This window comes from Lampetra fluviatilis, chromosome 63 (assembly GCF_964198595.1).
Source record: "Lampetra fluviatilis chromosome 63, kcLamFluv1.1, whole genome shotgun sequence".
NCBI classification, from domain to species: Eukaryota; Metazoa; Chordata; class Hyperoartia; order Petromyzontiformes; family Petromyzontidae; genus Lampetra; species Lampetra fluviatilis.
The window spans coordinates 3,469,649-3,497,378 of NC_136337.1; the positions used below are offsets into that span (position 1 = coordinate 3,469,649).

General features: G+C 58.1%; 1 protein-coding gene across 1 annotated transcript; it reads left to right on the top strand.

Annotated features, from left to right (window-relative positions):
• The first annotated feature begins 398 nt into the window (after positions 1-398).
• Positions 399-27,730, top strand: TTI1 (TELO2 interacting protein 1). Its single transcript, XM_078881875.1, is given in 15 exon segments — positions 399-560; positions 1,564-2,898; positions 5,518-6,182; positions 8,930-9,048; positions 10,844-11,029; positions 14,593-14,736; positions 15,654-15,826; positions 17,033-17,189; positions 19,932-20,165; positions 21,545-21,765; positions 22,838-22,978; positions 24,585-24,722; positions 24,725-24,833; positions 26,671-26,758; positions 27,422-27,730. Coding segments are annotated over 14 exon segments (3,936 nt in total). The 5' UTR covers positions 399-560; the 3' UTR covers positions 27,648-27,730.

Genomic DNA, 27,730 nt, shown 5'->3' on the forward strand with positions numbered 1-27,730 from the left:
TTTACCGAAAGAACCAAGAAAATGAATCCCTGCAGTCACGAAAGCTTTAAATCGAAACATTGCATATTCGTTAACATATCCCTACCCAAGATGGCGGCGTTGAAGTCACGTGAGTTGGGGGGGGTGGGGGATCTTGATTCTTACCCCCACCCACAGTCTCTCAAGATTAGCCAATCACATCGCGTTTTGTTGCAACCGGATGCGGTTCCCCCCCCCCCACCTTCCTCTCTCGTTACCGCGATTAAATAAATAAATAAAAACATCAACAAAATAAACAAAGAGTCTCGACGAAGCGCTTCGTGGTTTTCTGACGGGGTTTCTGTTGTTCGTTTGTTTTCTAAAATAATATATTTTTTTTCGTAAATCGATCGCGTGAGGAGATTGGATCCACACCGGACGTGACGTCACAACGAGGCGGCGCCAATGGCCACGCGCGCGCTCTGGACGTTGCGGCTGGACTTGGCTGCGTAACGAAACGTCTATCTTTTAGTTTTTATTATAAAATCGACGCCGCGAGTTGCCGCCGTTAAGCTTTGCCATTGGAATTACTTACGACGAATGTAAGTGACAGACCCCGTTTCGTGCAGCGTGCGTTTGTAAGCCGTTGTCGTACTTACGGACGGACTTGGACCCGGCCATAGTAACGTTGGGTACGCGTGCGCGTCTGTGGCCCGGGCCTTTGGTGTGTAGTAAACATCTCTGCTAGGAAGACAAAGGCGGCCGGGCGTGGTGCTAGCCAACCTCCCCAATCGCGTGTGTCGTGCCCCCTCTAATGCCCCGTGTATGTGTGGTAAACTTCTTTCGCACTGCACGTAAACAAAGAAGCCGTGATATTCGCCAACAGCACTTGCCCCACAAGTCTGTTGAGGCTATACGGGGGTATCACTTGCCTCTGTACAATTAGGTTTGTGTATACGGTAGACACGTGTGTGTGTGTACATGTGTGTGTGTACATGTGTGTGTGTATATGTGTGTACGTGTGTGTGTGCACGTGTGTGTGTGCACGTGTGTGTGTGCACGTGTGTGTGTGTACACGTGTGTGTGTGTGTACACTGTGTGTGTGTGTGTGTATACACTGTGTGTGTGTATACACGTGTGTGTGTATACACGTGTGTGTGTACACTGTGTGTGTGCGTGTGTGTGTGTGTACACGTGTGTATGTGTACACTGTGTGTGTGTGTGTATATGTGTGTGTGTACACGTGTGTGTGTGTGTGTACACTGTGTGTGTGTATACACGTGTGTGTGTGTACACTGTGTGTGTGTATACACACTGTGTGTGTATACACACACACAGTCGACCTAGGGTCGGTTCAGATAATTATCGTCACTGCTGTTGAGCGTGAGCGGGAAGCGAGCCCGGGTTTGCGGGGTTCGTAGCGCAACGCGCTAACCGCTGCACTACCGCTCCCCATTCAGCGTATACACACACGCGCACACACGTGTATTACACTGACACACGCACAGGTAGGCCTCGGCAAGGTAAGGTAATTGTAAAAGGGTTTTAACACTCGTGCCACCGAGCCTGACGAATTCACCACCCCCGCCCCCCGTGCGTTGACAGATGCTCGCCTCGCCCGGCGCGATGGGCGACTTCACCGGCATCAACACCGGCGATTCCTCCTCCTCCGTCGCCAAGCCCACGGCCGCCTCTCCGTCCGCTTGCTCCGGCACCGACGCCGACTCCCCGGGCCCGTCGTTCGCGGCGCTGCGCCCGTTCTGCGTGGCCGTGACTCGCTTCCCGTCGCGCGACACCCTCCGCTCCCTCGCCGGCGCCCTGAGCCGCGTGCCCGACCCGCACCTGCGCCGCCTGCTGGACTACGTGCTCTTCGCCCCGCGCCACGCTCTCCGGCGAGCCGACGCCGCCCAGCGGGGGGGTTCCTCCGCGCCGTCGGCGTCGCTGGACGCGGCGCTGGAGCACCTGCGCGTGGCCGCGGCCGAGTGCATGGCGGCCGTCCTGTCGCGGGCCCCCGTCTCGGACGGGCGTCTCCTGGGCGAGCTGCTCACCGAGCTGTGCGCGCTGTGCGACGACCGCGGCAGCGGCGGCGTCGGCGTCTCCCCCTCCTCCGAGGAGGTGAAGCTGGCGGCGTTGACGGCGCTCGCCGCGCTGCTCCGCTGCGCCGAGCCCGCCGCCGCGGCCGCCCTCTACGACGACGACGGCGACGACGCCCGGCCGCCCCGCACGGGGGCGACGCTCGCGCGGCTGGGCCACGCCGTGTCCACGCTGCTGGCGGTGGCCGAGGGCGAGGGGGAGCGAGCGCTCAGGCTGCTGGCGCTCGAGTGCCTCGGCGCCCTCTGGCTCCTGCCGTGCCGTGAGGCGAGGGCCGAGGGGGGCGGCGTGAGGGTCTTGTTTTCGCGGCTCGCGGTCGGCGGGGAGGAAGAGGAGGTGGAGGAGGAGGAGGAAAGAAACACGATCGCGACGCGCGAAGCCTTCGACTCCCTCGCCTCCTTCCTGCCGGGCACGGCCACGGCGCTGTGCCGCATCGTCACCACGTGCGGCGGACGCGCCGCCACCCAGCCCGGCGCCGTCGCGGCCATGGCGACGCGCCTCCTGGCCCACGCCGTGGCCCGCGCCGCGCCGGACGACCTCCTGACCCCCGACCCCCGCGAACCGGCGGTCCGGGCGGCGGCGGCGCGTGGCGACGAGGGGGGAGGGACCCCCCACTCGCTGCTCGTTACGAGGACCCCCGACTGGGCCCGGGCCACGGGGGAGAGGCTGGCGCCGCTGCTGCTGCGGCTGGGGCCCGTGGCGGCGGGGCACCGCGCCTGGCGCGTGCGCCTCGAGGCGGCGGCGCTGGCCGGGCGTTTGCTGCGGCGCTGTCGCCGTGTGCTGGGCGCCGAAGCCGTGGCGGCGATGTTGGACGTCGTGGTGGGGCTGTCGTGCGACGAGGACCAGAGGGTGAGACGGTGGTGGCGATGGTGGTGGGTGATGATGATGGAGGATGATGGTGGGTGATGGTGGGTGATGATGAATGATTGATGATGATGGCGGCGATGTTGGACGTCGTGGTGGGGCTGTCGTGCGACGAGGACCAGAGGGTGAGACGGTGGTGGCGATGGTGGTGGGTGATGATGGTGATGATGATGGAGGATGATGGTGGGTGATGGTGGGTGATGATGAATGATTGATGATGATGGCGGCGATGTTGGACGTCGTGGTGGGGCTATCGTGCGACGAGGACCAGAGGGTGAGACGGTGGTGGCGATGGTGGTGGGTGATGATGGTGATGATGATGGAGGATGATGGTGGGTGATGGTGGGTGATGATGAATGATTGATGATGATGGCGGCGATGTTGGACGTCGTGGTGGGGCTGTCGTGCGACGAGGACCAGAGGGTGAGACGGTGGTGGCGATGATGGTGATGGGTGATGATGGTGATGGTGGTGGTGATGATGATGATGATGGTGGTGGGTGATGATGGATGATTGATGATGATGGCGGCGATGTTGGACGTCGTGGTGGGGCTGTCGTGCGACGAGGAACAGAGGGTGAGACGGTGGTGATGGTGGTGGTGGTGGGTGATGATGGTGGTGATGGTGGTGATGATGATGGTGGGTGATGATGAATGATTGATGATGATGGCGGCGATGTTGGACGTCGTGGTGGGGCTGTCGTGCGACGAGGAACAGAGGGTGAGACGGTGGTGATGGTGGTGGTGGGTGATGATGGTGGTGATGGTGGTGATGATGATGGTGGGTGATGATGAATGATTGATGATGATGGCGGCGATGTTGGACGTCGTGGTGGGGCTGTCGTGCGACGAGGACCAGAGGGTGAGACGGTGGTGGCGATGATGGTGATGGGTGATGATGGTGATGGTGGTGGTGATGATGATGATGGTGGTGGGTGATGATGGATGATTGATGATGATGGCGGCGATGTTGGACGTCGTGGTGGGGCTGTCGTGCGACGAGGAACAGAGGGTGAGACGGTGGTGATGGTGGTGGTGGTGGTGGGTGATGATGGTGGTGATGATGATGGTGGGTGATGATGAATGATTGATGATGATGGCGGCGATGTTGGACGTCGTGGTGGGGCTGTCGTGCGACGAGGAACAGAGGGTGAGACGGTGGTGATGATGGTGGTGGTGGTGGGTGATGATGGTGGTGATGGTGGTGATGATGATGGTGGGTGATGATGAATGATTGATGATGATGGCGGCGATGTTGGACGTCGTGGTGGGGCTGTCGTGCGACGAGGAACAGAGGGTGAGACGGTGGTGATGGTGGTGGTGGTGGTGGGTGATGATGGTGGTGATGATGATGGTGGGTGATGATGAATGATTGATGATGATGGCGGCGATGTTGGACGTCGTGGTGGGGCTGTCGTGCGACGAGGACCAGAGGGTAGGGCGATGGTGATGGTGGTGATGATGGTGGTGGAGGATGATGATGGATGATGATGAATGATTGATGATGATGGATGATGATGGAGGATGATGGTGGGTGATGGATGATGATGGCGATGGTGATGGTGGTGGGTGATGATGGATGATGATGATTGATGATGATGGCGGCGATGTTGGACGTCGTGGTGGGGCTGTCGTGCGACGTGGACCAGAGGGTGAGACGGTGGTGATGGTGGTGGTGATGATGGTGATGATGATGCTGATGATGATGCTGATGATAATGTGCTGATGATGATGATGCTGATGATGATGCTGATGATGATGGATGATGATGGATGCCAACCGCGCTAATCGGAGTACAACAAACTAAAACACAAAAAAGCGGTTCTAATGAAATTCGTTCTCAATGTTAACGTGAATTATAAATTTCTATTGTAGCGAAGTCGTTTCGTTACATCATTTTTCAGCGGCCACTACCACTCGCTGCAGCATTGCGAATTATTTCATCTCGGGGAATAGAAAACCATTCTAGATTTGAAGTTTTCGCGACTGCAGGGATTTTTGGTGAAGTCACGTAGGTGACAAATTAAACTAAATTAAATAGTTTCGGAGGCAACACAAGCTTCCGTCTTCAGGTGGAACCGTCACAGCAAAATTACACGTGTATACACACACACGTGTACACACACACACACAGTGTACACACACAGTGTATACACACACACAGTGTACACACACACACAGTGTACACACACAGTGTACACACACAGTGTACACACACACACGTGTATACACACACACAGTGTATACACACACACAGTGTACACACACAGTGTACACACACGTGTACACACACACACGTGTACACACACACACACGTGTACACACACACACACACACGTGTACACACACACACACCTGTATACACACACTTACATTTTTTTACCGACGTGACTTTACCGAAAAAACCAAAGAGCATAGAAAACGACTTTTGGATATTAAAAAAAATCCATCCCTCCCTCCCTCTATCCGTTCTGCATTTGTGTTCGCCCATCTGCTTATCGTCCGCCCACCCACCTGTTTATCCTCCGCCCGTTCCTCTGCCCAACCCGCCCGCCCGCTCCGCTCCCATCGCCCCGATCCCAACACGGCCGCCCCCCCCCCACAGGTTCGATCCGCCAGCTTCTCCGTCCTCGGCCGCCGTTCGCTCCTCGGCACGGCTCCCGGCGACGACCGCGCCGTGGAGGAATCGTCGCTGGAGCGCGCCTTCTCCCTCTGCTCCTCCCTCCCTCGCCTCGCCCGCTCCGCCACCGCCGCCGACGGCCTCAAGCTGGCCACGCTCTCGCGCCTGCTGGGCTACCTCCGCCTGCTGGGCCCGCGCGTCTCCGCCTTGCTGCGTTCCGCCCCGCACCTCTCCCGCCTCGCCCGGGCTCTCGTGCAGCTCCTCGCGCCCGACACGAGCCAGCAGGTCGTGGTGGAGGAGGAGGGGGATGTGGAGGAGGAGGAGGGAGGAGGAGGCGATGGCGATGAAGCAGCCGCCGCCGCCGCCATTGCCTGCCCGGAGACGCCACCGGCGGGGGACGCTGACGTCGGCGGCCATTTTGCGGCGAGAGGGGGCGTCGCCGCAGGCGGGCGAGCCCATTGGCCGCTCGCCGGCTCTGCCCCCTCGGACTGGCCAATCCCGGGCGGGCGGAGGAAGCGCTTCAGGGGCTTCTCGGACGAGCGAGTGCACGCCACGCTGACGCAGATCTGCCGCACGCTCGGGCAATTCGGAGACCTCTACCTCCTCGTCGACACGTTCCTAGAGATGTACCGAGAGTCGCGGCTGCAGCGGTGGGTCCTCCTGTTTACAGCGCTGGGTGCCGGCTAGATCGGTGGGTCCCGGCTAGATCGGTGAGTCCTCTTGTTTACAGCGCTGGGTCCCGGCTAGATCGGTGAGTCCTCTTGTTTACAGCGCTGGGTCCCGGCTAGATCGGTGGGTCCCGGCTAGATCGGTTAGTCCTCTTGTTTACAGCGCTGGGTCCCGGCTAGATCGGTGGGTCCTCTTGTTTACAGCGCTGGGTCCCGGCTAGATCGGTGGGTCCCGGCTAGATCGGTGAGTCCTCTTGTTTACAGCGCTGGGTCCCGGCTAGATCGGTGGGTCCTCTTGTTTACAGCGCTGGGTCCCGGCTAGATCGGTGGGTCCCGGCTAGATCGGTTAGTCCTCTTGTTTACAGCGCTGGGTCCCGGCTAGATCGGTGGGTCCCGGCTAGATCGGTGGGTCCTCTTGTTTACAGCGCTGGGTCCCGGCTAGATCGGTGGGTCCCGGCTAGATCGGTGAGTCCTCTTGTTTACAGCGCTGGGTCCCGGCTAGATCGGTGGGTCCCGGCTAGATCGGTGAGTCCTCTTGTTTACAGCGCTGGGTCCCGGCTAGATCGGTGGGTCCTCTTGTTTACAGCGCTGGGTCCCGGCTAGATCGGTGGGTCCTCTTGTTTACAGCGCTGGGTCCCGGCTAGATCGGTGGGTCCCGGCTAGATCGGTGGGTCCCGGCTAGATCGGTGGGTCCCGGTTAGATCGGTGGGTCCGATCTAGATCGGTGGGTCCCATCTAGATCGGTGGGTCCCATCTAGATCGGTGGGTCCCGGCTACAACGGTGAGTCCTCCTGTTTCCAGCGGTGGGTCCTGGCTAGATCCCGGCTACAGCGCTGGTTCCTGGCTTTATCGGTGAGTCCCGGTTACAGCGGAGGGTCCCGCGCTCACGGCGGACTGCCGCCTGCGGACCGCTGAGCCGCCAAAGGTAGCACGGGCTCACGTCGGGAGGCCAACCGTTTGTATGTCTCACAGAGCAGTGTTACCGCCAGAGGTCGCAAACGGGTTTTGATTTCTTACCCGTATCCGGCCGCACCAGAGTCGCAAACGGGTACCCGATACCCGGCTACCCGTACCCTACCCATACCCGGCCGGGTACGGGTAGGGTACGGGTAGCCGGGTATCGGGTACCCGATTGCGACCTCTGGGATGAAGCCATGTTGCAGGCGCGGGTGGGTTGATTCTAGGAACTTGAATTGTGAGAAGAGACAAGACGTTGGGAAATTAGTGACAAACGGTGACTCACCAGTGACTCACGGCCTACCCGTACCCGGCCGCACCAGGGTCACAAACAGGTACCCGTACCCAGCCGGGTACGGGTAGCCGGGTATCGGGTAGGGTACGGGTATCGGGTACCCGGTTGCGGCCTCTGGTTACCGCCCCCCACAGAAGTGGATGTCACAGAGCTAGTTGTAAAGTCTTGCGGAGAGAGCCCTTGCCCTATGAGTGTCGAGCAGCTCACCGGCATTCGTTTCATTTTTGAAAATTTATTTTTTTAAGCGATTGGTTCACCTCTCGATTTAAAGCTTTCGTGACTGCAGGGATTCATCTTCTTGGTTCTTTCGGTAAAGTCACGTAGAATGGAAGTAATAAAATAATAAGAATAAAACATAATAAAACAATTCTCACGACGTTTCGGGCCACAACGCAAGCAAGCCGTCCTTAGATGCATATTCTTTTGTCAAGGCGCCCTTTTCCCCCCTTCCAACAAAGCTTATATATATGCTCCAAGCACGTGGGGTGTTCATTCAGACGCTGTCTTTCCGACAGACCTGGTTTTCACCTGAGGACGGCTGCTTGCGTTGTGGTCGAAACGTCGTGAGAATTGTTTTATTATGTTTTATTCTTATTATTTTATTGCTTCCCTTCTACGTGACTTTACCGAAAGAACCAAGAAGATGGTTCACCTCTCCGATACTTGGCACCCTCTATCGTGCTTTTTTGTGCTGTTTGTTGTCGAAGCTTTCTGACCCCGTGACCCCGCTGGACATCTTCATGGCTCTTCGGATTCCTCCTCCGGTATCAATACAAATTCTGACTTCAAGCGACCCTGACGTTGCCGATGAGATGCTGAAGGTTTCGAAACCAGCCCAGAGTCTTGCTACAGATGACTTTGCACTCCCAGAAGGCCGTGTGGCAAATGGGACGTGTCAAAAAATTACTTTCTTTTTAAATCCTTTATATTAAGTTCACTTGCTTGCTTGCTTGCGCGCTTACGACCGTGCAAATCTTTCGGTCGTTTTTTAACCCACTTCCCGTGATCCAATCGAGCTGACATTTTGCACACAGACTCGTTGTGCGTGACAATTTATTTTCGTGAAAATTTTACACTTTTTAGGAAAAAATAAATTATATTTAATTACCAATTGCTTAATGGTGGCAGGCAATCATCTGACCCATAGGTGGCAGCCATCTCAAGCCAGAGGACGAGAGGACTCTAGCCGCCACGCATATAAAGGATTTATAGTGAAAAACTTGGTTTATACGGGTGAATTTTTTTTCACGTGGAGAGAGACGGATACGGGAAGAGGAGAGGGCATGTACCGTCTGATTGTTACAGCTGAGCAGCGAGGGTTTGTGGATCACGGCACAAATGTTTCGAAACTCCCTTCCCATGGGCGTTGAGGTGCCCGCGTTGTAACGGCGGCACTCGCGGTGCGTCTTGAGGCCGGGGGTTGTTCTCTTGATCTTGTGGGCGGCGTTGTCTCTCTCTCTATCTCTCACCCCTCCAGTGCCGCGGCTGCCATGATTCTCAACGAAGTGATTGTGGGAGCCGCCGGGCGTGGGTTGGACCCCTGGGCGTATTCCAGCGCTCAGTCTCTGCCGACCGCCCCATCGGAAGAGGCGCCCGGTGAGAATTTTTTGCGTTTTTGTTTTATTGTTGTTGTGGTCATCGTTGTTGTTGTTTAAACGTCACGGTCGCTAAGCACAAGCACCAAAGGTCCCCCAAAAGCAGCAGCGTCTCGCGACCGACAGCACGGTCGAAGTCCAGGGTGAGCTCTGGGGGTCGGCCCATCACCTCTCTGGGTCGATAAAAATGAGGACGGGAACTCCTCTACTTAGCAACTTTCAGAGATACAAACAAACCCGTCCGTGTGTCCAGTTGCCCGTTCTGACCGAGAGTCGTAAGTTCAACCGTTGAACAATAGATGGCGGTGGTGGCATCTACATCTGCAGAACGTGAAGAACCAGTGGCATCGACATCTGCAGAACGTGAAGAACCAGTGGCATCTACATCTGCAGAACGTGAAGAACCAGTGGCATCTACATCTACAGAACGTGAAGAACCAGTGGCATCGACATCTGCAGAACGTGAAGAACCAGTGGCATCTACATCTACAGAACGTGAAGAACCAGTGGCATCGACATCTGCAGAACGTGAAGAACCAGTGGCATCGACATCTGCAGAACGTGAAGAACCAGTGGCATCTACATCTACAGAACGTGAAGAACCAGTGGCATCTACATCTGCAGAACGTGAAGAACCAGTGGCATCGACATCTGCAGAACGTGAAGAACCAGTGGCATCTACATCTGCAGAACGTGAAGAACCAGTGGCATCTACATCTGCAGAACGTGAAGAACCAGTGGCATCTACATCTACAGAACGTGAAGAACCAGTGGCATCTACATCTACAGAACGTGAAGAACCAGTGGCATCTACATCTGCAGAACATGAAGAACCAGTGGCATCTACATCTGTAGAACATGAAGAACCAGTGGCATCTACATCTGCAGAACATGAAGAACCAGTGGCATCTACATCTGCAGGAGATTATACAACTTGTAAAGCCATACCCCGTGTTTAGTGTACACGCCGTACAACGTGTTTGGAATCGACAGGAGCAAAGTTGGACTCACGAACAAATCGACTTGCGCACAGACCAGCTTGTCAGCAAGTAGAGGACTCCCTGTACCATCTTGTAGGGGAGTCAACAGCGGGTTGTTTCTAGTGGCGGGACCTAACCCCCGCCATAGACACGTGGAATTTCCACCACTGGCCCCAGACCTCGAGACGGGAAGGAACTCAACTCCGTGACCGTCGTCTTGGCCTTTTCCCTGAACCCGTCGCGTGCGGCTATCGCTGGTCTCCACTCGGGGCTGTCGCAGCGAGCAGTGCATCACCCCGTGGGGGGGCATGTCCACAGGCCAGAGGTCGCAAACGGGTTTTGATTCCTTACCCGTACCTGGCCGCACCAGGGTCGCAAATGGGTACCCGTACCCGGTCGGGTACGGGTACCCGTTCCCTACCCGTACCCGTACCGTACCCGTACCCTACCCGAAATGAGTCTCAAACGGTGACTCTGTCTTATCGACAGACCTGTTCTTCACCTGAGGACGGCTGCTTGCGTTGTGGCCGAAACGTCGTGAGAATTATTTTATCATGTTTTATTTTTATTATTGTATTATTTCCCTTCTACGTGACTTCACCGAAAGAACCAAGAAGGTGACTCACCAGTGACTCACGGCCTACCCGTACCCGTACCGGGCCGCACCAGGGTCGCAAACGGCTACCCGTACCCGGCCGGGTACGGGTAGCCGGGTATCGTGTAGGGTACGGGTATCGGGTACCCGGTTGCGACCTCTGCCACATGCGCGCCCAGGACCCCCAACTCAGGATCTTCGTTCCTTGCGACGCGGCGCAGGCGATTGGCGGTCGCGGTACAGCCAGGAGGAGCTGTTCTGGCTGGCGCGAGCCGTGGTCGCAGAGTACACCTCGCCGGCGAACTGGCGCTTGCCGACGACGCGGCTGGGCAACTCGGCTGTGCCGGGAGACGCCGGCACCGGAGCTACGTCGCTCGTTGTGCCGCTCGCCCCGGCGGTGGAGAGCGGTGAGCGAGAGACGCGGCACTCACACTCGCTCACTCGGAGACGCTCCACCCTCGCTCGCTCACTCGGAGACGCTCCACACTCACTCACTCAGTCGGAGACGCTCCACCCTCACTCACTCAGAGACGCTCCACCCTCACTCACTCACTCAGAGACGCTCCACACTCACTCACTCAGAGACGCTCCACCCTCACTCACTCACTCAGAGACACTCCACCCTCACTCACTCAGAGACACTCCACCCTCACTCACTCACTCAGAGACGCTCCACCCTCACTCACTCACTCAGAGACGCTCCACCCTCACTCACTCACTCAGAGACACTCCACCCTCACTCACTCAGAGACGCTCCACCCTCACTCACTCACTCAGAGACACTCCACCCTCACTCACTCAGAGACGCTCCACCCTCACTCACTCACTCAGAGACGCTCCACCCTCACTCACTCACTCAGAGACGCTCCACCCTCACTCACTCACTCAGAGACGCTCCACCCTCACTCACTCACTCAGAGACGCTCCACCCTCACTCACTCACTCAGAGACGCTCCACCCTCACTCACTCACTCAGAGACGCTCCACCCTCACTCACTCACTCAGAGACGCTCCACACTCACTCACTCAGAGACGCTCCACCCTCACTCACTCACTCACTCAGAGACGCTCCACCCTCACTCACTCACTCAGAGACGCTCCACCCTCACTCACTCACTCAGAGATGCTCCACCCTCACTCACTCAGAGACGCTCCACCCTCACTCACTCACTCAGAGACGCTCCACCCTCACTCACTCAGAGACGCTCCACCCACCCTCACTCACTCAGAGACGCTCCACCCTCACTCACTCACTCAGAGACGCTCCACCCTCACTCACTCAGAGACGCTCCACCCTCACTCACTCAGAGACGCTCCACCCTCACTCACTCACTCAGAGACGCTCCACCCTCACTCACTCAGAGACGCTCCACCCTCACTCACTCACTCAGAGACACTCCACCCTCACTCACTCAGAGACGCTCCACCCTCACTCACTCAGAGACGCTCCACCCTCACTCACTCAGAGACGCTCCACCCTCACTCACTCACTCAGAGACACTCCACCCTCACTCACTCAGAGACGCTCCACCCTCACTCACTCAGAGACGCTCCACCCTCACTCACTCACTCAGAGACGCTCCACCCTCACTCACTCAGAGACGCTCCACCCTCACTCACTCACTCAGAGACACTCCACCCTCACTCACTCAGAGACGCTCCACCCTCACTCACTCAGAGACGCTCCACCCTCACTCACTCACTCAGAGACGCTCCACCCTCACTCACTCAGAGACGCTCCACCCTCACTCACTCACTCACTCAGAGACGCTCCACCCTCACTCACTCAGAGACGCTCCACCCTCACTCACTCACTCAGAGACGCTCCACCCACACTCACTCACTCAGAGACGCTCCACCCTCACTCACTCACTCAGAGACGCTCCACCCTCACTCACTCACTCAGAGACGCTCCACCCACACTCACTCACTCAGAGACGCTCCACCCACACTCACTCAGAGACGCTCCACCCTCACTCACTCACTCAGAGACGCTCCACCCTCACTCACTCAGAGACGCTCCACCCTCACTCACTCACTCACTCACTCAGAGACGCTCCACCCACACTCACTCAGAGACGCTCCACCCTCACTCACTCAGAGACGCTCCACCCTCACTCACTCACTCAGAGACGCTCCACCCTCACTCATTCAGAGACGCTCCACCCTCACTCACTCACTCACTCACTCAGAGACGCTCCACCCTCACTCACTCAGAGACGCTCCACCCTCACTCACTCAGAGACGCTCCACCCTCACTCACTCACTCAGAGACGCTCCACCCTCACTCACTCAGAGACGCTCCACCCTCACTCACTCACTCAGAGACGCTCCACCCACACTCACTCAGAGACGCTCCACCCACACTCACTCACTCAAAGACGCTCCACCCTCACTCACTCACTCAGAGACGCTCCACCCTCACTCACTCACTCAGAGACGCTCCACCCTCACTCACTCAGAGACGCTCCACCCTCACTCAGTCAGAGACGCTCCACCCTCACTCACTCACTCAGAGACGCTCCACCCTCACTCACTCAGAGACGCTCCACCCTCACTCACTCACTCAGAGACGCTCCACCCTCACTCACTCAGAGACGCTCCACCCTCACTCACTCAGAGACGCTCCACCCACCTTCACTCACTCAGAGACGCTCCACCCTCACTCACTCACTCAGAGACGCTCCACCCTCACTCACTCACTCAGAGACGCTCCACCCACCTTCACTCACTCAGAGACGCTCCACCCACCTTCACTCACTCAGAGACGCTCCACCCTCACTCACTCACTCAGAGACGCTCCACCCACACTCACTCAGAGACGCTCCACCCACACTCACTCAGAGACGCTCCACCCTCACTCAGTCAGAGACGCTCCACCCTCACTCACTCACTCAGAGACGCTCCACCCTCACTCACTCAGAGACGCTCCACCCTCACTCACTCAGAGACGCTCCACCCTCACTCACTCAGAGACGCTCCACCCTCACTCACTCACTCACTCAGAGACGCTCCACCCTCACTCACTCAGAGACGCTCCACCCACACTCACTCAGAGACGCTCCACCCACACTCACTCAGAGACGCTCCACCCACCCTCACTCACTCAGAGACGCTCCACCCTCACTCACTCACTCAGAGACGCTCCACCCTCACTCACTCAGAGACGCTCCACCCTCACTCACTGAGAGACGCTCCACCCTCACTCACTCAGAGACACTCCACCCTCACTCACTCACTCAGAGACGCTCCACCCTCACTCACTCAGAGACACTCCACCCTCACTCACTCACTCAGAGACGCTCCACCCTCACTCACTCAGAGACACTCCACCCTCACTCACTCACTCAGTGACGCTCCACCCTCACTCACTCACTCAGTGACGCTCCACCCTCACTCACTCAGAGATGCCTAGGGGCGTGGCCCTGACGTGACGGGAAGGTGACAGCTGCAAGTAGATGATTGGTTCTGCTGGCTTTGGCCACAGCCAATGGGGAGACGAGTGAGGGGCGTGGTCCCGGGAGCTGACGAGGGAGCCTGGAATATTCCACGGAGGCTAACCAGGATTGGTGGAAACGTACCACGTGACCCGGCTATTAAATAGGGGTGGAGACGAACGACACGTGGTCAGAACGGGAACGAACGCAGGAAGGGGGCCACGTGGGAGCGGGGCTCCGGGTTGCCACGTGGTCCAGGCTGCCACGTGGTCCAGGCTGCCACGTGGTCCAGGCTGCCACGTGGTCCAGGCTGCCACGTGGTCCAGGCTGCCACGTGGTCCAGGCTGCCACGTGGTCCAGGCTGCCACGTGGTCCAGGCTGCCACGTGGCGGTGTGTCTCTCTCTCTCTATCTGTCCCTGTCACGCTGCCTGTCAGCAGCGTGAAGGAAAAGCTGTGACGCAAGTCGCCTCAACGACCTTTATGACATTGATACTGAGCCAATGAAGATCTTTGCCTCTGTGTCTTTGCGCAGAGTGCACGCTGGAGGCGTTCAACGGCAACGCGTGGCAGCTGAGCGCGCAGCTGGAGGGCATCGCCGGGTTTGCCGGCGTCCTGGGCCTCGACTTCAGGCCCATGCTGGCCGTCGTGCTGTACCCCGTGCTGGAGAAGGTGGGAGGTGAGGAGGGCTGTCTGCTCCGTTTGCTCGTGTCGGTCATGTGCACGGTGAGCTGCTCTCGCGCCGTGCAGAGCCCGCCGTGCTCATCGGAGCTGTGGGGTGGGGGGGGGAAGGACAACAGTGGGTCTCTGTGTGTGAGTCTGTGGGTCTCTGTGTGAGTCTGTGGGTGTCTGGGTGAGTCTGTGGGTGTCTGTGTGATGAGTTTGTGGGTCTCTGTGTGAGTCTGTGGGTCTCTGTGTGTGAGTCTGTGGGTCTCTGTGTGAGTCTGTGGGTGTCTGGGTGATGAGTTTGTGGGTCTCTGTGTGAGTCTGTGGGTCTCTGTGTGTGAGTCTGTGGGTCTCTGTGTGTGAGTCTGTGGGTCTCTGTGTGAGTTTATGGGTCTCTCTGTGAGTCTGTGGGTCTCTGTGTGAGTCTATGGGTCTCTGTGTGAGTCTATGGGTCTCTGTGTGAGTCTATGGGTCTCTGTGTGAGTCTATGGGTCTCTGTGTGAGTCTGTGGGTCTCTGTGTGAGTCTATGGGTCTCTGTGTGAGTCTATGGATCTCTGTGTGAGTCTTTGGGTTTCTGTGTTTCATCATCATCATCGGTGACATCATCGTCATCATCGACATCATCGGTGACATCATCGCTGACATCATCATCGTCGACATCATCATCGGTGACATCACCATCATTGTCGACATCATCATCGTCATCAGCAGCAGCAGCAGCGTAATCATAGTGATTGTAATCATAGTGATTGTAATTGGCGATGTGTGAACACCGCCACTCTGGGCGTGGTGCTGGCCACCCACCCCCTCGTGTGCCACAGCGCCGGCCTTCATAGGCGCTGCTGCTCGCTACTAACACCACTTGCCCTACAGCCCGTTGAAGGCTACACGGGGGGCGGCGGGGATACTCTTTGTTTCTGTGTGCGTAGGCGACGGCTTAGACACCCAGCCCGTGTGCTGCACGGCGCGCCGCGTGACGCACCACGTGGCGCGTGCGTGTGGCTACGCTCGCCCCGGCCTCCTCGTGTCTCACAACTCGGACTACGTGGCGAGCGCCGTCACCATCGCCCTGCGCCACCTGGGGGAGAGCGAGAGCGCGCCGGTGAGCACGTGTGTGCGTGTGCGTGTGTGTCTGCGTGTGCGTGTGTGTGTGCGCGTGTGCGTGGGTGTGTGTGTGCGTGTGTGTGTGTGTGTCTGTGTGTGTGCGTGTGTGTGTCTGCGTGCGTGTGTGCGTGCGTGTGTGTGCGTGTGTGTGTGAGCGTGCGTGCGTGAGCGTGCGTGCGTGTGTGTGTGCGTGTGTGTGTGCGTGTGTGTGTGCGTGTGTGTGTGTGCACGTGCGTGCGCGTGTGTGTGTGCGTGTGCATGTGTGTGCGCGTGCGTGTGTGTGTGTGTGCGTGTGTGTGTGTGTGCGTGCGTGTGTGTGCGTGTGTGTGGGTGTGCGTGTGTGTGTGTGCGCGTGTGGGTGTGCATGTGCGTGCGTGTGTGTGTGTGTGCGTGCGTGTGTGTGCGTGTGTGTGGGTGTGCGTGTGTGTGTGCGCGTGTGGGTGTGCATGTGCGTGTGTGTGCGCGTGCGTGCGTGTGCGTGTGTGCGTGCGTGTGCGTGTGTGTGTGTGCATGTGTGTGCGTGTGCGTGTGCTCGCTAGCAGCACTTGCCATACCCCCCCCCCCTCCAAAAGGTCCGTCAAGGCTATACGGGGGAACTTTGTCTTGTTTACGAGAAATGAAACTGGGCGAACTCACCGCCTCGACGTCTCCGATTAGGGTCGGGATCGAACCCACGACCTCCTGCACACCAGGCGAGGTAGTCAACATCTCCTAGCCACCGTGATGATGATGATGATGAGAGAGAGACACGCAAACTCCAAATACACAGCAGCAGGCGTCAGTGTCGGGATAGAACCCACGACCTCCTGCACACCAGGCGAGGTAGTTAACATCTTATTCTTAGGTTTTTTCGGTAAAGTCACGTAGGTAAAAAAAAAATTCATAAAAGTAAAATAAAAACCTAAGAATAAGATAAAAATAAATATTTAACTTTCATTAATTCTAAAAAAAAATTACCCACGTGAATTTACCGAAAAAACATAAGAATATGAATCCTTACAGTCACGAAAGCTTCAAATCTAGAATTAGTTAACATCTCCTAGCCACCGTGACGCCCTGATTCCCGGGCCCATGGCCGACACCAGCGGCGAGAGCCGGGGACCGCGGCGATGCTAACGGCACCCCCCCTGCCCCCCCCCCCCTGCCCCCCCCCTGCCCCCCTTGCCCCCCCTGCCCCCCCCTGCCCCCCCCCCCCCCATCACAGCTGGTGCTTGCGGCAGTGCTGCGCTACGGGGAGGGACCTGACTCCGTGCTGCAGGCCGCGGGCTCCGCACAGGAGCTGCTGTCCCTGGTGGACCGGCACCCGGCGAGGCTGGCGAGGAGTGCCGCACCGGCGCTGCACGCACTCGCCTGCGCCCTGGGTACACGCGCACAGGGCACAGTGACAAACACAGACACACACGCACAGTGACACACACACACAGGGTACACACACACAGGGTATACACACGCACAGTGACACACACACACAGGGTGCACACACACAGGGTGCACACACATACAGGGTACATACAGACACACACAGCGCACACACACACAGGGCGCACACACAACAACAACCGCCATTCGCCACTAAGTGGCGGTGACGTCACCACGACGCTTGTGCCAGGCTATGTGCACCTTGAGGCCACGTGAAGTGTCGAACGCCCGCTGGCAGGAGGTCACGGGGCAGACCCAGCAGGTGCCACGGGTCGACTGACCGAGATGACTGAGACGACTGGCTGATGCACCACCTGTGCCCCCTACTGTACCAACTTGCTGTGCTTTAGCCACCCGGCGCTCTGCTCGTTGTTGTGAGCGTCGCTCCTCCGCCCTCCGTTGTTGTTGGAGGGCGACTGCCTCCAACTGCCCAGCAGCGTCCTTCACGAGCCTCCTCCACAGAGGCCGATCTTGACACCGCTGGTACCAGTCATTGGCAAGTCCACTCAGCTCCACGTCCTCCTGTACCACATCACTCCATCTCTTCTCTAGCCCATGCCGCGCCCGTTTAGCCCCCTCGATCCGGCCGAACAAAAGCTGTTTAGGCATGCGGTGGCTGGGCATGCGGGTTACATGACCCAGCCAACGCAGCCTTGCCTGCCGGAGGAGCTCACCGATGGGACTTTGCCCAGATCTTTCAAGGATTTGTGAGCTCCTCACACAATCCAGCCTGGTTAAACCCAGGATGGATCGTAGGCAGGCCAGCCGAAATGTTTCCAACCGGCGAAGATGTTCCATTAGGGGGGTCCACGTTTCGCAAGCGTAGAGAAGGGAGGGAATGACCGTGGCCGAGAAGACCTGAAGCTTCGTGCGGAGCGACAGACCAGGTAGCTTCCACACAGCCTTACGCAACCGATGAAAAGATATTGCCGCTCGACTGATTCGGAGTGAGACCTTTGCTGATAAACTGGAGCCGGTCATAAGCACACTGCCCAGGTATGGGAAACTCTCCACTCTCTCCACAACTTCCCCATCACCGATTGGGAGTTGTGGGGGTGGAGTGTCCGATGGTACAAAATACCCAGGCAGGTGCTTAGTTTTGGTGGGGCTGATGATAAGGCCCCACCTCTTAGTGGCACGCTCCAGTCTCAGCAGCAGCGTCTCCAACTCCTCTTCTGAATGAGCAGCTATTACCAAATCATCGGCATACATAACGTGGTTGACCAATAGGGAGCCATCCCTTGATCGCACCCGGGCGTCGATCAGCCTCCCATTATATCTGTACCAAATGGAAATTCCCCCGGTACAGCTATTGAAGGCTTCACGAACTATGCAGTCGAAATAGATGTTAAATAATGTGGGAGCCAGAGGACATCCCTGTCGCACCCCAAGGTGTACAGGGAAAGGCTCCGACTCCCGGCCACGTAGTTTTACCCGGGCCCGCTCACCATCATGAAGGTCCTTAATGATCGTGAGCAGAGGGTCAGGGACTCCGAAAGCACGAAGAACAACCCAGAGCCCAGGCCTACTGATGGTATTATAGGCCTTGACCAGGTCAATTAAGCAGAGATGTAGGTCTTGTTGGAATTCCCTACACCTCTGCTGTAGCAGACGGACAGAAAATATGGCATCTGTGCAGGACCGCCCTTTTCTGAAACCGCATTGGGGTTCCGCAAGCCTCTCCTTTCCCTTTCAGGAAAGGGCGGTCTTGCACAGATGCCATATTTTTTTTTCTGTCTGTCTGCTACAGCACACACACAGTGACACACACACGCAGGGCACACACACACAGGACACACACACACACAGGACACACACACACACGCAGGGCACACACACACAGGACACACACACACACGCAGGGCACACACACACTGGACACAGTACACACACACAGCAGCAACCACGACAGCTCCCCACTATGTGCTAAGTCGCTGCGTTCTATCCACCCCGGACGCTCCGCTCGTTGCTGCGAGAGCTGCTTTGAGTGTCGCTCCTACAGCGGAGGGTGGGGGGTGTGGGTGCTAGTGGCATCCGTCGTGAGCCTCTCCCACGGTGCCCGCACGTTAACTACCTCGCCTAGTGCGCAGGAGGTCGTGGGTTCGATCCCGACCCTGACGCCTGCTGCTGTGTATTTGGAGTTTGCGTGTCTCTCTCTCTCATCATCATCACGGTGGCTAGGAGATGTTAACTCCCTCGCCTGGTGTGCAGGAGGTCGTGGGTTCGATCACGACCCTAATGCCTGCTGTGTGTTTGGAGTTTGCGTGTCTCTCTCTCTCTCATCATCATCATCACGGTGGCTAGATGTTAACTACCTCGCCTGGTGTGCAGGAGGTCGTGGGTTCGATCCCGACCCTGATGCCTGCTGCTGTGTATTTGGAGTTTGCGTGTCTCTCTCTCTCATCATCATCACGGTGGCTATGAGATGTTAACTACCTCGCCTGGTGTGCAGGAGGTCGTGGGATCCCGACCCCTGACGCGTGCTGCTGTATATTTGGAGTTTGCGTGTCTCTCTCTCCGTGGTCGCGTGGATTATTCCTCCGGCTCCTCCGTTTCTTTTCCCCTCCACAATTTGGAATGAACGTCGCGCCTTCTCTGGGCAAAATAAAAAAAATAAAAATCTTTTAGTTGATCCCGCGGCGTGGCCGGCGACGCGACGGCTCGGGTTTTTCTCCCTCGAGCAGACAAGTGGTTTCCGGGCCCGGACACGGCGGCCTCCGAGCGGAGAAGGAGCGGCGACGGGGACGCGGGAGCCCGGCCGCCGGGGCCGCAGGGGCCGCGCGGGGAGGAAGGCCGCTCGGCCTGCTCCCCGGAGGAGGTGGCGGCGTTTCTGCGCGACCACCACCGGCAGACGCAGCTCGCGACCGGCAACGTGGGGCCGGAGGAGGAGGTTGACAACGACGACGACACCGACGCCGGTACCCGCGACGCCCACGTGACGATTCGTCGGCTCGCTCGCTCTCGCATTCGTTCGCTCGCTCGCTCGATCGATCTTTCTACTCGTTCCCTCGTTCATTCACCCGCTCAATGGTGCACTGATTCACTCGCTCGCATTCGTTCGCTCGCTCGCTCATTCATTCTACTTGTTCCCTCGTTCATTCACTCACTCAGTGGTGCACTGATTCACTCGCTCGCTCTCACATTCACTCGCTCGCTCAATCATTCATTCTACTCGTTCCCTCGTTCATTCACTCACTCGCTCAGTGGTGCACCGATTCACTCGCTCACTCAAGCATTCACTCGTTCATTTACTCACTCGTTCACGGACTCATCCACCCGCTCGTTCGCCTGCTTACTCACTCGTCCTTTCACGAATTGACCCGCTTGTTGATTTGCGCGCTCATTCACTCGTTCACTCATTTACGCACACGTTCACTCACCCGTTCACCAACTCATTCACTAATTTAATTACTCTTTCACTTATTCACTCACTAATTCACTCATTCGTTTGCTCACTCATTCACTCGTTCACTCAATTCCTCGCTCATTTACTCACCAGTGCACTCATTCATTTACTCACTCCTTCACTCATTCATTTACGCACACGTTCACTCACCCATTCACCAGCTCATTCACTAATTTAATTACTCTTTCACTTATTCACTCACTAATTCACTCATCCGTTTGCTCACTCATTCACTCGTTCACACATTTACTCGCGCATTTACTCACACATTCACTCATTCATTTTCTCATTCATTGACTCATTCAACCGCCCGCTCATTCACCCGCTCGCTCATTCGCTCTCTCTTTCTTTCTCTCGCTCACTCGCTCGCCCGCTCATTCGCTCGCTCATACATGCACGCACGTTGAATTTCTTTGGCGCCGTAACGTAGCCAACCGTGCGAATCGGCGGTGCGTGACCAGAGGTCGCAAACGGGTTTTGATTCCTTACCCGTACCCGGCCGCACCAGGGTCGCAAACGGGTACCCGTACCCGGCCGTACCCGTACCCTACACCCGTACCCGGCCGGGTACGGGTGTAGGGTACGGGTGTAGGGTACGGGTATCGGGTACCTGATTGCGACCTCTGGGATGAAGCCATGTTGCAGGCGCGGGTGGGTTGTTTCTAGGAACTTGAATTGTGAGAAGAGACAAGACGTTGGGAAATGAGTGACAAACGGTGACTCACCAGTGACTCACGGCCTACCCGTACCCGTACCCGGCCGCACCAGGGTCGCAAACGGCTACCCGTACCCGGCCGGGTGCGGGTAGCCGGGTATCGGGTAGGGTACGGGTATCGGGTACCCGGTTGCGAGCTCTGTGCGTGACCCCCTCCCCTGTGTGTGCGGGCCTAGGGGCGGAGTTGGGGGCAGGGTTAGCGAAGGGGACAGAGGAGGAGGAGGAGCTTAAGGAGGGGGAGGAGCTGAAGGAGAAGGGGGAGGAGCTGAAGGGCGAGGAGGAGGATGCCGGCTACGACAAGAAGCCGGCGTTGCCGCCCCAGCTGGAGCTGTGCGGGGCGCTGCTGGAGCGGAGCGTGCACCTCCTGTCGCACCACGACGTCGCCGTGCGCCTCACGGTGAGACGCACCGCCGGGGACGGGGGGGGTGGTGGTGGTGGGGGTGGTGGGGGTGGTGGGGGGGGGGGGGTGGTGGAGGTGGTGGGGGGGAGGGGTTGGTGGGGGGGTGGTGGTGGGGTGGGGCGTCCGGGGTTGTTGAGCTGCCCCAGCCCGTGCAGAGGCGGAGCTAGGTCTGTGACGCGGTGTTTGGGGGGGGGGGGGAGGGGGGGGAGGAGGGGGGGGGGCCCACACACACACACACGCGGGGCCCACACACACGGGGCCCACACACGCGGGGCCCAGGAGCTTGTTGAACCCGGCCCGCGCGATCGCTCTCTCTCTGTGTGTGTAGCTACTGGAGGTGGTGTGGGGTCACCGTGGGGCTGTGTGAGTCTGCGCTACGAACCCGGCGACCCGGGTTCGATTCCCGCTCACGGCCAACGCCGGTGACGATTGTTTGAACCGGTCCTGGGCCCTCCCTTAGGGCGACTCGGCCTCAATGAGTACCCCGTGCGGACGTGTGTGCCTGTGCGTGTGTGCCTGTGCGTGTGTGCCTGTGCGTGTGTGCCTGTGCGTGTGTGCCTGTGCGTGTGTGCGTGTGTGTGTGCGTGCGTGTGTGCGTGCGTGTGTGCGTGCGTGTGTGCCTGTGTGTGTGCCTGTGTGCGTGCGTGTGTACCTGTGTGTGTGCCTGTGTGCGTGCCTGTGTGCGTGCCTGTGTGCGTGCCTGTGTGCGTGCGTGTGTGCCTGCGTGTGTGCCTGCGTGTGTGCCTGTGTGTGTGCCTGTGTGTGTGCCTGTGTGCGTGCGTGTGTACCTGTGTGTGTGCCTGTGTGCGTGCCTGTGTGCGTGCCTGTGTGCGTGCCTGTGTGCGTGCGTGTGCGCCTGCGTGTGTGCCTGTGTGTGTGCCTGTGTGTGTGCCTGTGTGCGTGCCTGTGTGCGTGCGTGTGTGAACATCGCCACTGGGGAGACAAAGGCGGCCACTCACCCTCTGGTGTCCCATTCTGGCCTTCACAGGTGCTCGCCAACAGCACTCGCCCCAACAGTCTGTTAAGGCTACACGGGGGACCTTTGTCTTTTGTACCTCCGTGTGTGTAGATGCTGGAGGTGGTGCGGCTGGCGATGGGCGTCCTGTCCGCGCGCGAGGATTCCTGCCTGCCCATGGCTCACCGCCTGTGGCCGGCGCTCGTCCAGAGGCTCACCGGCGACGAGTGGAGGGTCATCCTCGCCGCATTCAAGGTGCCGTCGCGTCTGAGCGGACCCACGCGCGGGACGGTGCGCTACAAAGCGAGCCACCCGTGAACTCCTTTTTTTTCCACTGGCTCACGCGAGCCGAGCCGTCTCCGCTGCCTCTTTGCGAGCTATTCTACTATTGCTAATTTTAGTTTAGCAGGTAAGGCCACACTGAGATATTTGATTATTTTTTCCCAGCAAAGTTGCTCATCATCGTCTTCATGATCACGGGGACATTTATAGCAGTGACGTTGATTCTAAATGTGGAGGGAAACACCGAAGGACCCGGTGAAAAATCCACGCGACCACGGGGAGAGAGAGAGACACGCAAACTCCAAATACACTGCAGCAGGCATCAGGGTCGAGATTAAACCCACGATCTCCTGCATACCTGGCGAGGTAGTTAACATCTCCTAGCCACCGTGATGATGATGAGAGAGAGAGACACGCAAACTCCAAATATACAGCAGCAGGCGTCAGGGTCGGGACCAAACCCACGGCCTCCTGCACACCAGGCGAGGTAGTTAACATCTCCTAGCCGCGACAGTCTTGCCCAAGCTCACATTTGATCTTGACAGGGACTCCTCTACTTACGAACTGGTTAGGTTCCAGAGGTTCTGTTCGTTCGTTCATTTGTTCGTAAGTCCAACTTCACTCGTGTCTATTCCAAACGTGTTGTACAGCGTGTACACTAAACACGGGGAATGGCTTTTAAAGTGGCATAATCTCCTGCAGATGTAGATGCCACTGGTTCTTCACGTTCTGCAGATGTAGATGCCACTGGTTCTTCACGTTCTGCAGATGTAGATGCCACTGGTTCTTCACGTTCTGCAGATGTAGATGCCACTGGTTCTTCACGTTCTGCAGATGTAGATGCCACTGGTTCTTCACGTTCTGCAGATGTAGATGCCACCACTGCCATCTGTTGCGCGGCTGTTGAACTTATGACTTGCACAGAGACCCATAGACTCATGCATAGACCCATAGACTTTCAGAGACCCATAGACTCACCACACAGAGACCCATAGACTCACCACACAGAGACCCATAGACTCATGCATAGACCCATAGACTTTCAGAGACCCACAGACTCACCACACAGAGACCCATAGACTCACCACACAGAGACCCATAGACTCATGCATAGACCCATAGACTTTCAGAGACCCACAGACTCACCACACAGAGACCCATAGACTCACCACACAGAGACCCATAGACTCATGCATAGACCCATAGACTTTCAGAGACCCACAGACTCACCACACAGAGACCCATAGACTCATGCATAGACCCATAGACTTTCAGAGACCCACAGACTCACCACACAGAGACCCATAGACTCACCACACAGAGACCCATAGACTCACCACACAGAGACCCATAGACTCACCACACAGAGACTCACAGACTCACCACACAGAGACCCACAGTTTGCTGTCTTTCCCCCGCGCGGTTGGCTACGTACAGCGGTGCGAAAGAAGTTCAACGCGCACACGCCCTTGCGACCTCCTCCGCATCACCGCCCCCATTAAACTCTGTCCCCTGTCCCACCCCCCACCACCCCCCCACCACCCCCCCACCACCCCCCCACCACCCCCCCACCACCCAGACGCTGGTGTCGCTGTCGCGCGTCTGCGGCGACTTCCTGCGCCGGCGCGTCTCCGGCGAGCTGCTGGGCCCCGTCGCCTCCTCGCTGGCGGCGAGGGCGGCCGTGAGCGCCGCCGCGGGGGCCGAGGGCCGCCGGCGGGGGCGGGGGGGGGCCGGGGGGGGCCGCCCCTGTACCCGCGATCGCTCGCCTGCCGCCTGCAGGCGGCCGCACTCGACAGCCTGGGGCCTCTGGCCGTCGCCCTGCGGCTCGGTGAGAGGGCGGTGGCGGGTCGCTCGGTGGCCTCCACAGAGCGCAACCTGGGCCCTGGCTGGGCCTGGCCTGACTGGTTGGGCCTGGCCTGGCCTGAACTGGCCTGGCCTGAACTGGCCTGGCCTGAACTGGCCTGAACTGGCCTGAACTGGCCTGGCCTGAACTGGCCTGGCCTGAACTGGCCTGGCCTGGCCTGAACTGGCCTGGCCTGAACTGGCCTGGCCTGGCCTGAACTGGTCTGAACTTGCCTGGCCTGAACTGGCCTGGCCTGAACTGGCCTGGCCTGAACTGGCCTGAACTGGCCTGAACTGGCCTGAACTGGCCTAAACTGGCCTGGCCTGAACTGGCCTGAACTGGCCTGAACTGGCCTAAACTGGCCTGGCCTGAACTGGCCTGAACTGGCCTAAACTGGCCTGAACTGAACTGGCCTGGCCTGAACTGGCCTGAACTGACCTGGCCTGGCTTAGCCTGGCCTGAACTGGCCTGGCCTAAACTGGCCTGGCCTGAACTGGCCTGGCCTGACTGGCTGGGCCTGGCCTGGCCTAAACTGGCCTGACCTGAACTGGCCTGGCCTGAACTGGCCTGAACTGGCCTGAACTGGCTTGGCCTGGCCTGGCCCGGTCTGAACTGGCCTGAACTGGCCTGAACTGACCTGAACTGGCCTGGCCTGAACTGGCCTGAACTGGCATGAACTGGCCTGGCCTGGCGCGATGCGTCGTGGTGACATCACCGTCACTCGGTGGTGAACGGCGGTTGGCGTACACGTGTGTTGGTGCGTGCGTTCCATGCGTTGGTGTGTCTTCACGTGCGTTGGCGTGTGCGTGTGTTGGTATGTGCATTCCGTGTGTGCGTGTGTGTGTGCGTTCCGTGTGTGCGTGGGTGCGTCTGCAGCCTGTGTGTTTTGTGACTAACGGCATGGCGCCCAGAGTGAAGGTGTGTGGATGAATTATTAATTTTTATCATCTATTCATGAGCGCTCGCACGGCGCGTGTGTGTGTGCGCGTGTGTGTGTGTGTGCGCGTGTGTGTGTGTGTGCGCGTGTGTGCGTGCGTGTGCCTTTATTTTGTTGTGTTTGTGCGTGTGTTTTTGTCTGCGCTACGAACTCGGCGACCCAAGTTCGAGTCCAGCTCACGGTCAACACCCGTGACGATGATCTGAACCAGTCCAGGGCCTCGCTTAGGTTGACTCAGCCTCGAATGAGTACCCGGTGCGGTGTGTAGTAAACATCGCCACTGCGGAGACAAAGGTCGTGGTGCTGGCCACCCACCCCCTCGTGCGCCGTTCCGGCCTTCATAGGTGCTCGCTAACAGCACTCGCCCCAACAGTCTGTCAAAGGCTATACGGGGGATCTTTATCTTTGCATCTGTGTGTGGGCATGGTGCTGGCCACCCACCCCCTCGTGCGCTGTGCCGGTTGTCATAGGTGCTACTCGCCTAACAGCGCTTGCCCAAACACATTGTCCTGCGGAGGGAGCTGGTAGGAACGTTGGGTTGCTCGGTCAATGGCCAGGGTCAATGGCGGCGTGGTGTATTCCGCAAATATGCCCGACTGTGAGGGCGGGCACAAGCCGGCGTGAGTAGGTTAAACGTTGAGTTTTATAAGGGCACCATGGGGTGACCAGCCCCTCCCCACGCAGCCCCACCCCCCACCCAGCCCCACCCTTCCCACCCAGCCCCACCCTCCCCATCCAGCCCCAGCCCCACCCTCCCCACCCAGCCCTTCCCTGCACGACGGACGGACGGACACAATAATCCCCTGTGGTTCTGGTGTAACCAGGAGGTTCCTACCGGCACTAAAGAAGGATATCCGTGTGCGCGTGTTTTGTTGTTGACCTCAGACAACGCAGATCTGGACACGGTGGTGACTGCTGCCTTGCCCTACCTCAGCTGCCACCAGCCGATGGTACTGCAGGAGGCAGCGATGGGGTGAGCGCCACTCTCGTTGCCAGCGGCGCTGTTAGGGCGTCCGATCGTTTAACTTTTTTTCTAGCCGCCGTACGTTAGCCGACCGCGCTAATCGGAGGTGCGGGGGGGGGCGGAGGGCGACAAGCTAAACACAACAAAGCAGCTCTCGAGAACTGAGTTCTTCACTCTCGATGGTTTAAAAGTTCACAGCTACATTGGCTTCCCTGCAGGGCGACGATGTTGACGACGATGATGTTGACGACGATGATGATGACGATGACGTCGATGATGATGACGACGATGATGATGATGTTGATGACGATGATGATGATGACGACGATGATGATCACGACGATGATGATGATGACGACGATGACGACGATGACGACGATGACGACGATGATGATGACGACGACGACGATGATGACGACGACGATGATGACGATAACGACATTGACGTTGACGACGATGACGACAATGATGACGATGTTGATGACGACGATGATGATGACGACGTTGACGACTACGACGACGACGATGTCAGCTACGTCGTGCCGTGGCTCGTACCCGTTCCGCCGCGCGGACCAAACCCCTGTACGGTCCATTTATTTTATTGACATTATTTATCATTTTATTTTGACATTATTTATTATTTATTCGCCCCCCCCCCCCCCCATGGGCCAGGCTGCTGCGCAGCGTGATGGCCGTGGACCCCGACCGTGTCTGGCTCAGCCTCTGCCAGCTCCACTGCCCCCACGACCTGCAGCCACCCCGAGAAGGTTTTCGCCCGGTCCAGTTCGCACGGAGCGCCTCCTCCTCCTCCCCCTCCTCCTCCTCTTCCTCGGAGGGGGCAGAGTTCGCGGGGAACGTCCTCTCCTTGCTGGCCCTCATGGACGACGGACCGTCGTGACGTTGGACCCAATCACCCCACACCCCACCCCCCCCCTCCCCCCTCCCCACCGCAGAAGACTGTTGACCTGCCCCCCTCCCCCC